The sequence below is a fragment of the Ailuropoda melanoleuca genome, chromosome 6, assembly GCF_002007445.2.
Source record: "Ailuropoda melanoleuca isolate Jingjing chromosome 6, ASM200744v2, whole genome shotgun sequence".
Lineage (NCBI taxonomy): Eukaryota > Metazoa > Chordata > Mammalia > Carnivora > Ursidae > Ailuropoda > Ailuropoda melanoleuca.
The window spans coordinates 124,129,111-124,144,192 of NC_048223.1; the positions used below are offsets into that span (position 1 = coordinate 124,129,111).

General features: G+C 41.4%; 1 protein-coding gene across 4 annotated transcripts in view; it reads left to right on the forward strand.

Moving 5' to 3' along the window:
• The window catches only part of EDRF1 (erythroid differentiation regulatory factor 1), a 39,962-nt gene that overhangs the window by 13,333 nt on the left and 11,547 nt on the right, over positions 1-15,082 (forward strand). For all 4 annotated transcript variants that reach the window (XM_034663415.1, XM_034663416.1, XM_011220870.3 and 1 more), the window contains 10 exons: positions 695-955; positions 3,343-3,414; positions 3,700-3,850; positions 5,890-6,078; positions 6,425-6,625; positions 8,246-8,464; positions 10,270-10,493; positions 12,515-12,673; positions 12,844-12,993; positions 14,212-14,365. In XM_034663415.1, coding sequence (XP_034519306.1) covers positions 695-955; positions 3,343-3,414; positions 3,700-3,850; positions 5,890-6,078; positions 6,425-6,625; positions 8,246-8,464; positions 10,270-10,493; positions 12,515-12,673; positions 12,844-12,993; positions 14,212-14,365 — 1,780 coding nt within the window. The remainder of the gene's footprint in view (positions 1-694; positions 956-3,342; positions 3,415-3,699; positions 3,851-5,889; positions 6,079-6,424; positions 6,626-8,245; positions 8,465-10,269; positions 10,494-12,514; positions 12,674-12,843; positions 12,994-14,211; positions 14,366-15,082) is intronic.

Consider the following 15,082-nt stretch of genomic DNA (forward strand, 5'->3'; position numbering starts at 1 on the left):
AAAGTTTATCCGAGACCAGACCAAGAGAAAAACTCTTTTTGAAGAAAAATGGCAAAATAATTTCTGACTTAAATATCTAATTGCCAATTGTGAGGTGGTGGTGTTTCGTGGAAATTGGATAGTTCATGTGAAGGTTAGAAAAGGGTGTTAAAACTATTGAATGTCTGTGATCAAAAATAATAACAGATAGTAGAGTAGAATAAATAATGATAATATGTAAATGCTAATTTTAAGAGATGCCAGGATAGACTTTTCATTCCTTAAGCTAGTGGGGGTTTTCCCCCCGGAACCAAAGATCATGTAATAAATATTAGTTGCTTACCAAACCCGTATTAATTCATAGCTTATAAAGAGAAATTCTGGTTTCTCCATTAATATGGAGTGCTGCCTTGATAATATTTTAGTTAATGACACTTCCTGTGAAAACTTTTATCTCTAGTTGCCACCTTTTTTTAAGAGAGAGGGCTGGGGTTGGAATAATTGCAGGAAATAAACATATCAACCCATTAAGATTTTATAGAGAACCTTCACTGTATTGATAACTTTGACCTGAGCCAGTTCTGCACGCATTACAGTGTGGAAACAGCCTGTTTGCAGACCTCCTAGAATTTGTTAGTACAGTAGTAAAATGTATTCCACTTTAGAATGCTCAGTTTTGATGACAATCACACGTATTTCTTTTTTTTTTTATAAGATTATTGCTTCAGCCAATTACATGCTTTCAGAACTTTTTCAATTAGATGAACCTAAAAAAGAAGAAAGTTCAGAATCTCCTTTAAATGAGAATTCTGATGAAAGTTACAGTGAAGAGGAGGAAGAGATGCCAGACAGCGATGAAAATGGATCCTATAGCACCAGTTCTGATCCCTCAGATGATAACAAAGCAGTAGCTATTATTAAGTCTGTTGGAGAACTGTCAGTTCCAGAAAAATACAAATCCATTCATCAAATCCGAGTAAGCATGGTCAAATTGTATTAAAGTTTTATCAATGCAAAAACAATGATTAATTGACTGCACCTGGCCTCTCAAAAGATGGCATTCCTGGGGCACCTGGGTGGCGCAGTCGGTTAAGCATCCAACTGTTGGTTTCAGCTCAGGTCATGATCTCAGGATCTTGAGATCGAGCCCTGTGTCAGGCTCTGTGCTCAGTGCAGAGTCTGCTTCAGATTCTCTCTCCCTCTTCCTCTGCCCCTCCCACTTGTGTGTGCTTGTGTACACGTGCGCTCTTCCTCTCTCCCACACGCTCGCTTGCTCTCTCAAATCTTAAAAAAAAAAAAAAAAAAAGATGGCATTACTTCAGTAGCTCCTTCATGGTCCAGGGCCTAGTAATCATTAGCTTTATGAATACTAAAACCTGTTTTACAGTTGCCCCAGGGTAACTGACCCACATGCAGGTCAATGGTAGATGACGTGTAAACCACACGTCAATACACCAGTTTTTATGTAGGAGACTTTCCTTTTGCAGTGACCAGTATATACTCCTGTCTCCTCACCAGGGTATTCACTCTCAATTTCTGGGTTACTGCGAAACCAGATGTGTAGACTGCTTGGTGAACACAGAATAAGAGTAGACAAGGGGTGACTTGTTGATCCACTTGTGGGGAAGTGATGCCTTATCCGAGTGCTGCAGGACAGTACTTTTGCAGAGAGTGGGGCATATCAGCTAGGCTGGACACATCTCTGCCTGGTCAAGGTCAGATAGACTCTGACAACTTCATGCCCTTTAAGTTCTATTGACATGGATTGTGCTGACTATTCTTCTCCCAATTGGTCTTCTTCCAGACAGTAGAATTACATTTCAGTTTGCTAAATCCCAGTTACTTTCCAGTCCTACCTCCCTGTGATCAGATCCAAGTCAGCCTTAAAAGACTCTGGCTGTTCCTGGAACTGAAATACCGTTGTATATACAGATAATCTCTTAACGTAAGCTCTGAGTTTAACTTTCAGATGGAAACTTTATATCCAGATAGATTAACATTGCCTTTTTGTCTTTTCCTTCACTTTCTGCTCCTTTACCGTAGTCACACTGCCTTTTTTCCTGCCTCAGGCTTATCATAGGTCATGTCCACGTGAGGCACCTGCTGTTGCTTATGCTCGGCGCGTCCCAGTTTTCATGGCTGCTGTTTTTAAACCTTAAGTCTTGATGGAAATGTTGCTCCTCTGAAGATCTTCCCTGACGACTCTAGCCAAAGCCTGCTATATTTTTATCTCCTTCATGGAGATCATAATCTGTATCTAAAGTTTGTGTTTATTTCCCTTCACAAAAACAGAAGCTCCCTGTACGTATGGACATTCTTGTATCTCCCATGTCAAGAAGATGTAATGAGTGCTCAGGAAATATTTGATTAAATGACTACAGGACAAGTTCTTAACTGTCCATCTGAGTTTTAGTGCACTTTCAGCTTGAACCCCCCCCCGTGGAATTTAAAAAAAAAAAAGTTTTTCTGATTATGAACAAGATTACTGATGGCAAAAGTTCTGTGTATTTGGGGACCTGCACTGTAACACAAGACCTTTGATTTGTGGGGCAAGTAGATGACAAAGACGTAGTGGTGCGTTAGTTTACAGTTTTTTACAGAGATGGCAGTTTTTCTCAATATCCGAAGCACTTAGAAAATGCGGTCCTAGTATTCATATAAACAGGTCTTTAGTTAGCTTCGCCTTATTAGCGTACTTTTGAAAGTGCAGTCGGTGCGGCTTCAGCACCTCATTTCCAGCTCAGTGACTGTGTCCACGGACAGGTTACTTAACATCTGTGCTCGGTGCACAATGGGAACTGTCATTCCAGCCTTGCAGGATTCATTGAAAATGAAATGCCTCGCAGAGGCCCTTACACATAAGATCACTTAGTAGATACAGGTTGTTAACTGGTTCTGCTCATAATTAAGCATATAAATTGTACAAATTATACAGTGAGACCATTGGTGATACTTGTTAGCTTACTGCTAAGTTGATGATATTGTTAACTGTGTGTTACCAAGTATCAGTGCTAATTAGGGATTCAACTCACCTGTTAGATTAGGTATACATTTATCCAAAACATTGCTCACATTCTTGCTTTTTTTTGTCATAATAGGATTATTTTTAAAATTTTAAGAATTTAAAGTAACATACACTTGGGAAGATCTCTTTGTTAGGCAAGGTTTTGTGGATGCTTAGGTCACTTTTATCTGCAATTAAAGCAGTGCATTAACCTTAGCGTCAGTTACCTCACAAAGCTGAATACACAGCAAATTTTGAAATTATTGATGTGTAGAGTTTTAGTAATTCGCAGGAGCTGAGGGCTGTGGAATTTGTCATGTGGGCAGCATATTAATCATTTTAAATATTTGTTTCTGAAGCCCAGTTGCACGTTTCCAGTTTGCCACGACACAGAGGAGCGTTGTAGACTCGTGCTTAGCTATGTTCTGGAGGTCAGTCTCAATTTTATCTTCACTGTTGCAGTAAATTTGTACTTGGTATGCATATCGTGCTTGTTTATTGGTGTCTAAATATTATTCTGAATGCAATTCTGCCCTGACTTTTTCCCCTTTATGCATAAAGTGAAAATTAGTTTTTCCCAACCGTTGCAAGTAAAATGTAGTCTTTTCAAGTCTGTTTTCAACATTTAAATTCTCCTAAATGTGTTCAGAGCCTTATATTTAGTTTCTACTTGACCTTCAGTTATGTGTAGAGTGAATGTTTCTCCTTTTTTAAAGGGGTTAAAATCTGTGGATAGCAGCATTAAAAAAGAAAGCGACCTTCCTGCAGCTGACCCCAACACCCCAATCCCATTAAAATATGAAGATGAATCCACAAGGGGGGGTCCTGAGGGTCTGGAGAAGCAGATGGCCTTGTTTTTGGACAAAAGTAAGTTGAATTGATGTGCAAATAAGGACTTTTCTGTAGAATAGTATACTAGTCCTTTATCAACAGCAGACTTATGTCAATTAAGGCATTCATCGAAAGGAATTCAGGAGAAGGGTATCGTGTGAATGAAAAGTAGGGGAAAATATCATTTCATTCAAAATATAAAACAAAGGATAATTTTGACCCTTTATAGATAGTCCTAATAAGTTCCGCTTCTTCCAGTCCCCTGCAGCGAGGAGCTAATGCCCTTAGCTCGGTAGGGTTCTCATAAGAAATTACTGCTTCAGTAAAAGCAGTCGAGTGTTGAAGAGCGGAATTGGGAACCAAACTGCCTAGCCTCAAATCATGACTTTGCTAAGGCAAGTTCCACCTTTTTGAACCTTGGTTTTTTGGTGTGGTTTTTTTTTTTCCTCTCTCAAAATGAAGATAATAGTGCCTACTTTAAAGGTTTTTATATGGAGTAAATTAATTAATATGTGTGAAGTACTTAGAACAGTGCACATAAGAAGCACCATAGGATTGTTGGCTTTTGTTACTGCGTGGTCCTTGAATAAACTAGAAAGATCACTTATGCATTGTCTAATTTGTTCCTCGGGAAAGTCATTTCATGAAGAACATGTGGACTTTTAAAAAATCAGTTTCAGTTGCTTAAAAAAATGTTCTGGAAGCCTGTATGTTTGAAATATCAAGTGCTTTCCTGACCTTTCTTCTCTTCGTGAACATGAGTTGTGTGTGGGGGGAGTAAAGTTATTGCCCTCGCATTTGTGTGCTGCTATCTGTGTGCCCGGCTTGAGCTGTGATACAGGGAGGAGAACACCACAGTCTGACACATCTCTGCCTCTTTTTCTTTTTTTTGAAATGCCTTTTCTCTCTTCCTTCGTCCCCAACTCAGCTGTTGAAAATCCTGCTGATGTTCAGGAGATCTGTGCTCGCCTCTCTCTCTAGTCAGAATTGATTCTCTTACCACTTTGCCCTTGAGCATTACTATAGCCTGTCTTATGTCCTGGTTAGCTGTGTCGAATGGTTGTATGCACACATACCAATACGGTGGTGAGCAAAAACCGTCTTACTCAATTCTGGTGTTCTCACCAAGCCTCACGCACAGAGAATGCATGCACTAGCAGGGGAAAAAGAAATAATGGGCACAATTAAAACCGTAAGAGAGATTGTAAGTACCTTTCATTGCTTTGAAAGATTCGTGTTGTCACTGATCAGAAAATGAGAAATCCCAAGGCTCAGAGACTGGGGAGGGGGATTCCCACAGCATTTTGTTCTTATCTCTACAGTTGCACTTAATAATAGATTTTGCTGTGGTCTGTGTTAGCAGCCTGTCTCTGCCTCTAGTGTGCAGGATCTCAAGGATGGAGAACATAGAACTTCATGTCACGGTTTCTGGTGGCTAGCACAGTGCTTGGCACAAAAGTAATCATTTGTTAGATGAAGAAGGTAGTAGTGGGCTGGACTCTAAATAAATAAATCGTGTTCCTGGTGGAGGAAACAGTCCACTAAGAGGGGAGGTGGAAAAAAATAGACAACTGTGTGGGCAATAAGCAGTAACTTGACTTTGGCTGATAGGTGGTATGGGTGGAATACTGGGGAGGAAGACAGAAATGTCACCTAGGAAGTGGGCTAAGATGCTTAGACAGGATCTAACAAGTGGTGCGAAGCCATTTTGGTGTTCTAGAACAGGGGTCCCAGCATAATTAAAGCTTGTTTTAGGAAAGTAAACTCTCTGGCAGGTTGACACATAGACTGGAGAAAGGACATGCCAGTCATGAGTTTAGTTATGTCAGTGACCCTGAAAGAGAATGACAGAGTTGACAGCAGCAGGGAGCCGAGAGCCTTCAGCAATCCCAGTGAGGGTCTATTGAAACACTGCCATTTTACTCTGTTGTTAAGCAATAAAAGCACAGTATTTGCCAGTCTTGTAGCCATAGTACCTAAACCTGGACTGTTTCTATCAAGAAACTTTTTTTTTTTAATAGTGAGACTTACATTCAAATAAAATGTGCTTCTTTTCCCCTCCTTCCATGTCATAGTGGGCTCCCTTCAAAAGGGTAATTATTCCAGTCAATCTGGAATGATCCCTGGTTCTTGGCAACATAAAATGAAACTCCAGCTGATTCTCAAGTCATCAAAGGCCTATTATGTTTTGTCTGATGCTGCCATGAGTCTTCAGAAATACGGAAGAGCGTTACGATACATAAAATTAGCTTTGCAGAGCCACGGTAAGTCACTGTAAATTAATACACTTAATAGACATTGGGAGGGGAGAACAGAAAAGGCATCTAAATCACAGTGAAGTTTTACTCCTGTTTCTGTAGTAAAATTTAATTTTGGAATAACTTTTTCTAGTCTTGGGTGTGTTACTTCATATTTTATTTTCTGCTCTGGGTGGTTAATGATCTCTTCCTTTTGAAATACACGAAGCCTATGTGATACCTGACATACCATAACCTTAGAATAGATACAGTGGTGCAAACCTTTCAGCTAGTAACAGATTCTCTTAATAGTCACTGTATTCATTGATTATTAATATCCCGGTGTCTTTTTCTCTCCCCTCCTTCTGCCTAGATACTTACTGCTGCCTCTGCACCAACATGCTCTCTGAAGTGCTGCTGTTTCTGTCTCAGTATCTGACGCTCTGTGGGGACATCCAGCTAATGCTGGCCCAGAACGCGAACAACAGAGCAGCGCATCTTGAGGAGTTTAATTATCAAACAAAAGAAGACCAGGAGATCCTACACAGCCTCCACAGGGAGTCCAGTTGTCAAGGTATGCCAGTGAGACCCAGCACTGGAGTCCCGTGGGGATGATTCCGCCCAGCTTATGTTTACTGGAGTTTGTCCAGGAAAGTGGAGAAAATGTTAGTGTTTTGATATTGCGGTTTTGTTTCATTGATTTCTTAATTTTAAAATTGACCGTGATCCGTGGTGTATTTGTATGTAAAATGATTTCAAAATATTTCGTAGCTACTGTTTATACAACTAGAACTAAAGATAAAATAAGCTCTAAGACAATTGTGTTGACTTTTTTACTCTTGTCTCTTCATGAGGTTTTCTTAGGTGACCTTGTAGTCAGTGAACCAAGCCATGATTTTCTTTTGAAAAGGAATAACAGTTGGTAAAAGGGAATGAATTACCTTCTGAAAGATTTCTGGGGGCTCAGATCCAGAGATCATTTTTTTAAACTTAGTTCATAACTGACTGTCTTACTAAATATATTACTTTGTTTTGGAGTCGTCAGATTTTAAAACTGGGAAATAGTATTAGTCTGCAAGTGGCTGTATCCTTAGTACAGTCGTAAGCTCACTGACCCTCACGTGGTCAGGGCGGTAAATGAGCTAGGAGATCTGTCTTTGTAAGATATCATGGCATTGTCATATTTTGCTATCCAAGTGTTGGTGTTATTTGATATCCACCTCACCAAAACTTTTGGACATATACCATCTAGAGAAGTACATTGGGGAGGATGTGGTATTTCCTCACTTTTGCCCTCTTTCTTTGCCTTCTCTCCTTCTGAGTTTCTCAAATGATCAGTTTCATAGACACAGGGAGAAAATCTTCAGTGTTTTTACCACTCCCATCGAATTAATTTCATTTAAAACACTTCTTGTGGGAGTGACGTTCTCTTTTATATACCAGTGTGAGCAGCAGGAGTGCTCCCTTTTTTTCCGCCTTGAATTTTGGGCCCTGCACCTAAGTTTACTCCAGTCCCACTAGATGGCATGTTGAAGTCTTTGAGAGCTTCTGTAACAGCTTCTTCAGGGAGGTAATTGCACACCATAATGTACGTAAGTAGCGCCTCGTAGCAATCAGAGCTTTGTTTCAAGAACTTTATCCATTGGGGCGCCTGGGTGGCTCCGTCGTTAACCATCTGCCTTCAGCTCAGGGCGTGATCCCAGAGTCCTGGGATCAAGCCCCACGTTGGGCTCCTCCGCTGGGGGCCTGCTTCTTCCTCTCCCACTCCCCCTGTTTCTGTTCCCTCTCTCGCTGGCTGTCTCTCTCTCTTTGTCAAATAAATAAATAAAATCTTTAAAAAAAAAAAAAGAACTATATCCATTAATTAAAAAGAAAAAAATGTTTTACCTTTTATCACTGAACTTTAAGTCTATACCAGTGAGCAAGTGTATTTGGTAAAATTCAGGTCATGGAAATTGGTATTTTTGGTCCGGAAAATATTTCTTTATTCAAACATTAATATCCCAGGAAAATATAGTTTTCTAAATTAAAAGATCTTTACTCTAAAATTTAAAATTTTAGTTGTATGGATTGACTCGTGGGTTTATACCATACTGGATTTATTTTATTGTCTTAAAAATAGGAGATTACATGGATACTAAGGAAGAAGGGTTCTCGGGACTCACAGTGATGTTTCCTTTTTTTTCCTTTCAAGGATTTGCATGGGCAACTGATTTGTCTACAGACTTAGAGAGTCAGCTTTCAGTCAGTTGTAAATGTTACGAAGCTGCTAATGAAATCTTGCAGTTTAGTGATTTAAAAAGCCAGAACCCAGAACACTATGTACAAGTGTTGAAGAGAATGGGTAACGTTAGAAATGAAATCGGTGTGTTTTACATGAATCAGGCTGCGGCGCTGCAGAGCGAGCGAGTGGGTGAGTATCTCTTTGGAGTCCGCTCTTTATTGCCTCTTCTCTTAGAAAATCATTGCTGATTTTATGGTCCAAGCATAGAATTGTGGCACTTGACTTGATGTAAAAGGGGTGCTCTGTTGAAGAATCTTTTATTCTTAAGTTCTTGAGAAATAAAGATAGGAAAACACATTTCCCTTTGAGATTCATCATTTCAGCGTCCTCCGTTCTTCATCTGATCAGTTCAGAAGTGGAGTATCCAGCCGGCCTGTGCGAGGCTGTGTGCTGGATGTGCAGTTGACTAAAACATAGTTCTCTCTCATGTCAGGAAGCCAGAGAGAAATACAGATCTTTGGGGCGCCGGGCTGGGTCAGTTGGTAGAGTGTGCAACTCCTGATCCTGGGGTTGCTGGGCATAGAGATTATGTAAAACTAAAAAGTCTTAAAAAAAAATTTAAAGAAATACAAATCTTTGGAAAATGCCATAAGCACATATGCAGTACAATAGAAAAGTGGGGAAAGGAGATGTTTATTGAAGTTGTGGGGTTTTTCGAGGGTTTTTGGGAAGAAGGTGTGGTTTGAGCAGAGGGGTACACGACCTAGGATATCAGCAGGCAGATACAGGGAAGGGGTGCTATCCAGACTGAGTAGGCAGCATTGAGAAGGACTAGAAATGCAGCGTCCAGTGGATAGTGCGAGTAGCAGCAAGTGGTCTTTTGTGATTCAGGCAGAGGATAAGGGATTCAGCTGGGCCCGTGTCAGGTTTGAGATACATGTGGACATGTGAGTGAAGGTTTTGCTCAGTTGCTGGTTAAAACCTGTACTTAGAGCTGTTTGGGTTAGCAAGATGTAGGTTGGGGATCACTCAGATGGTGTGGGGAGGGGATAGTTGGATCCATGAGAAAGCTGGGGATGTCAAGACCACCCAGCGGGAGGAAGGAACAGGGCCGCGGTAGAACGGAGGACAGCAGGTAAGTTGGGGAAGTGTGTGTGTGCCTGGTAGTCTGTGAACTGTGCTTGACACTGGACGTATGAAGAGGTCATGCTTTTTAAAGTGTTTTGTTAATATGCATGTATATATTATCTAGAAATAAGAAGCTGTCCTTTGAAGGTGCCTCTGGAGGAGGAAGTGCGTGAAGGAGCGTGCAAAGTGGTAGTCAGAAACCTAGGAGAATTAGATACAACCCAGGTCATACCTCTTACAACCCCATGGGACCACGTGTTTTGAATCTTTATGAAATAGGGCTTTGCTCCGATGTTTTTGTTTGTTTTTGTATCAGTCAGTTCAGAGTGAACGAGGGCCATGTTTGAGTATTATATGAGTCTGCTCAGGCTGCCATAACAAAGTAACCCCAGATCGGGTGGCTTAAATGACAGAAATCGTACTTCTCACAAGTTGGAAGCTGGAAGTCCAAGATCAAGGTGCCAGCAAGTTTGGGCTTTTCTGAGGCCTCTCTCCATGGCTTGCGGATGGCTACCTTCTCCCTGCGCCCTTGCCTTGTCTTCTCTGTGTGTGCACCCTGGTGTGTTTCTCTTAAAAGAACACCAGTCATGTGGGATCCGGGCCCCATCTTATGACCTGGTATAACTTTAATTACCTCTTTAAAGGCCCTGTCTCCAAATATAGTTACTTTGGGGTTAGGGCCTCGCCATGAATTTTGAAGGGGGTACGGTGAGAGCAGGTCACTGCGATGGCTGCACGCAGCTGGTTCCTTAGCCATCCTGTCCCAGTCCTCCTGCCTTCCTCCTTTCCTGGGACACACAGGGGGTTGACATTGAAGTCTGCTTACAGGTGGTTTTCTTTCTCTCTCTCTTTTTTTTTTTTTGCAGTGAGCAAAAGTGTGTCTACTGCGGAGCAACAGTTGTGGAAAAAAAGCTTTTCTTGTTTTGAAAAAGGAATTCACAACTTTGAGTCAATTGATGATGCCACAAATGCTGCCCTTCTGTTGTGTAACACGGGGAGACTCATGCGGATTTGTGCGCAGGCGCACTGTGGTGCCGGTGACGAATTTAAGCGGGAATTCTCACCAGAAGAAGGCTTGTATTACAATAAGGTAACACGCTTGCTTGCATATCGGACCTCACCCATTTACACCTAATTGTCATTTACCTTTGCCATTGCTCTATGAAAATATTCTAAAGCTAGAGCTGTGGTCATGGCACAGGAGATAGACAAAACACTTAGAGACCGGCCCGAGAATGTGAGAATTTTGTGTTGAAGGTGGCATATTGAAAAGATGATTATTCACTGAGTTGTGTTGGCGTAAGCAGAGAAGACGTCAGGTGGATTAAAGGCTGACGTGGAGAAGGGTAACTGAGAAAGTGGAAGAGGAGCTTCGTGTGATGAGACGGGGACAGGACTTTCCCAGCACGACACAATGGGCAGGGATCCCAGTAAACCGTGGATACATTTAAATGTGTAAAAATAATGATTTCTAAATGCACAACAGAAAGCAAAATTGAAAAGCAAATCCTAATCTAGTGAAAAAATTGATAACGTGGGACAGATCAGAGGTTGATAAATCCTTCATTATATAAAGAAGAGTTAACCATTGAAGGGGCGCCTGGCTGGGTCAGTTGGTAGAGCACATGACTCTTGGTCTTGGGGTTGTAGTTCAAGCCCCACGTTGGGTGTAGTGCTTATTTTAAAAATAAATGAAATAAAATAATCACTGAAAATAAACTGTCCAAATAGAAAAAAGGGCAAATAATCTTTTTTTTTTTTAATTAACATATAGTGTATTATTGGTTTCAGAGGTACAGGTCTGTGATTCATCAGTCTTATATAATGCCTGGTGCTCATTAAGGGGCAAATAATCCTGAATAAAAAAATTCATACATGTTAAAAATAGTTAATATGTAAGAAATTTCAAATTTTAAACTTTTATGAAATTTAAAAATTAAGTTTCTTTTCTCTATCCAGTCTCCAGGTATTTCTGCAAGTGGTAACATCCAGTGTTGGAGATGGTGCAAGGAACAAGATCTCTCCTTTTTTTTTTTTTTTTTTTTAAGATTTTATTTATTTGAGGGTGGGGCAGAGGGGGGAGGAAGAAGGACAAGCAGACTCCATTAAGTGTGCAGACCCAACAGTGGGGCTCCATGTCAGGACCCTGAGATCATGACCTGAGCCAAAACCAAGAGTCAGGTGCTTAACTGACTGAGCCCCCCCGGTGCCCCAAGAGCTCTCCTTTAATAAGTACTTCACAGCTATTTGAATACTAGTGAAGAATGTTCATGGCATGGGAGATTTTTTTTTTTTTTTTTAATTTACTAGAGCCCGAGTATGGGAGGAGGAGGCAGAGGCAGGGAGAGGGAGAGAGGGAGACAAGCAGACTACCTGCCGAGCACAGAGCCAGACTCAGGGCTCAGTCTCACAACCCTGAGATTACCACCTGAGCCAAAACCAGGAGTCAGATACTTAACCAATTTCACCACCCAGGTGCCCCATGGCATGGGAGATTTTAAAATAAAAGTGACCTTTTTATAGTTTTTTTTTAAGTTTATAGATAGAAAGAAAGTAGATAGATACAAGAAACGTAGAAATTATTGCTAGGTGATGGACTTAAATGTGATTTTGTATGCTTAAATATAATGACCATGTTCTTCAGGCTGGGGGTGGTAAAGGGTGGCAGGAGTTGCTGCTTTTTACAGTCAGATTCAGCAATTTTTTATCCTTAGGCTCATCAAGTTATTTTTTTCTAGCTTACTAGTTACATAAACAAATCTTCATTTAGATGAGATCGGGCGCATTCAGGGTGGTATGGCCATAGACCAAATCTTCATTTAGAAAGGAAGAAATCAAAGGAAGGAAGGGCATCCCCGAGCATGAGTCAGAAAGCACTAAGGCTCATGCTGGACTTGCTGTGGAAATGTGGCGTGGCGTGCAGTCCACTTGAAATGGCTTGCCTCATTGAAACAGGTTCTTTGATAAGGTTTTTTCCTTTCCTCACAATACTGCCCTTCTGTAAATTGTTCCCACATTAAATTAACATCTGGGGAATTTTAAAGTATGCTTTATTTTCATGTGTTGTTGGCATAGGTTTAGACTGAGTCAGAACTGTATCTTTCTCAACAGGCTGTTGATTACTATTTGAAAGCTCTGAGGTCACTGGGAACACGAGACATACACCCGGCCGTTTGGGATTCAGTGAATTGGGAATTGTCCACTACTTACTTCACGATGGCAACTCTACAGCAAGATTATGCTCCGTTGTCTAGGAAAGCTCAGGAGCAGGTAATAATACTTGTAGTGCTATAAAAGAAGTCTTCAGCTCTATTTTTGCCTTTAACAGATATTGAGCATATTTTCTGTAACAAGCAGTATTTAAATATTTTTATTTAAGATTATAGACTTGTCATTTTTTTTCTCCTCCTCCTTAAAAAAAAAAAAAACAAAAAACCCAGATTGAAAAAGAAGTCAGCGAGGCTATGATGAAGTCCCTGAAATACTGTGATGTGGACTCAGTGTCCGCTCGACAGCCTCTTTGTCAGTATCGAGCCGCGACCATCCATCACAGGCTGGCGTCCATGTACCACAGTTGTCTGAGAAATCAGGTATTGCCGTTCCAACTTAAGTTCAATGCCAAGTCCATTTAAAAGTGTTCTGGGTGTTTTTCTTATATTTCAGTATCTATTTAAATGCCATCTATTCTGTTAGCTGCTTGAGAAAAACTTGCAGTGTAGGTCAGTTTCCCCTCTCGTCTGTGCTGCCTGTTTTTCTCTACTGTAATTTATTGGGTGTTAGTCTGCAAAATTAGCCTCTGTGCACCGCCCCCTGCCCACCAACTCTCCCTCCAGACCTACCCAGAGTAACTGGTTTCCTGGATTTTCCAGCATGTCCACACCCTTTCTGTTTTACCACTTAAACAGTGTGTTTACATTTTACTGGGTGGTGAACTTTGTAGGACAGATCATACTGTACGTATTCTGTGGTTTACTGCCTTTCACTTGGCATAGTGTCTCTGAGGTTCCTCCTGGTTGGTGCATTTGCTCGGGTAACGAGTATTCATTCAGTGACTATATCACAGTGTATTTGTCCTTTTTGTGATTCCTGAACTTCTGGGTGCTTTCAGTGTGAGGTTATTAGAAGTAATCGGCTGTGAACGGCCTTGTGCATGAGTCCTCTCACTTAGATGCATGTGTGTCTACGAATAAATAGAGGCCCAGGTTGAAGGTACCTTCCTCCAGAACGGTGGCATGGCTTCTGCCAAGGAGTCTTGTGTTTGAAGTTTCTCAGGAATGTTTTTTTGTTTGTGGTGGTGTTTCCCTTTTCTTAGCTCAGGACCAAGACGGCTTACCTTGCAGTCCCTAGGGCATGGGCCGCCTTCTGGGTGCCCTTGTTCTGAGAATATTGTCCTGTGAGGTCCAGCTTGATAATCAGAGAGGATTTCTTTCACTTTAAATTGGCCCTGGACTCTCTTCCTCTTGCCCCAGGAGGTCCTAACCAAAATTCAGGCTGCCCAGATGGCCTAATATCCTCAAGGCAGAAGCAAGCTTGACCATGCAATGGGGAAAGCACAATGGGGAAAGCATTGTCTTTTCAGCAGGTAGTGCCAGGACAGCTGAAAGTCCACATGTAAGGCAATGGAGTTGGACTCTTGTGGCACCTGATAGACAAAAATGAACCAAAAGTGGATTAAATATCTAACTGTAAGACTTCTAGAAAAGTAACGCCACTACAGAACATTTAGTGACCAGTCAGAGACTTGGTGAAGTAGTTACTGTGAAACCCAAGCTTTAAGATTTGTCTTTTTATTTTCTGTTTGACTCTAGGTTGGTGACGAACATCTTAGGAAGCAGCACCGGGTGCTGGCCGATCTTCACTATAGCAAGGCTGTTAAGCTTTTTCAGCTTCTCAAAGACGCTCCCTGTGAGCTGCTTAGAGTACAGCTGGAAAGGGTGGCGTTTGCAGAATTCCAAATGACCAGTAAGTCTCCACTTCCTCATTTTGCAGATTTGTGTGCGTTGACTTCCTGCTGGACCGTCTTAGCATGAGGCAGACCTGGGGATCTCTCTTGAATGTAAATAAGATTGTTTTCTTTTTAATTTGCCCATAGTTAATGGCTTTGGGTAGGGACCGCTTTTTTGAAGTTTAGGAAACGGATTTGATTATGTTCTGTGACCTATTTATGTTCAAAGAAATACTGAAATATAGCCCATGCTTTCTTATTTGGAAAAAAAAAATGTGACAAGTCAGTTGAGACCATTAGAGATGTAAGTCATCAGGAGCAGCATAGGAAGGGAGAAGCAGTGGTCCCACTGAATTCTGTTAAACCTACAGTGGGTAGGGCAGCTGTGGAATAGGGAACTAGAACGTAGATCCCATGCGAGGTAGAGCTCTGCGGGACGGGGAGGGAAGAGGCAGGCAGGCCAACGAGCGGGCTCCATTAGGGTAGAGGCCACAGCGGGGAGGGAGTTGCTGCTCCGCACTGAACGTGTGTCCTGAGTTCTCTCGCTCTTGCCCACCTGCTCCCCTTCTGCAGAAGCGGTCCTTGCAGAAATAGCGCTCGTGTGGTAAAGAAGCAAGAAGCATTTCTTTGAAGTACAGCTGTTCATTAGATTTTACTTCAGTTGTTTCTTTGTATAAACTTTAAATAAATAAAATACTTAACCAGGTAGACGACTCTTTCAGTAGTGTATCCCT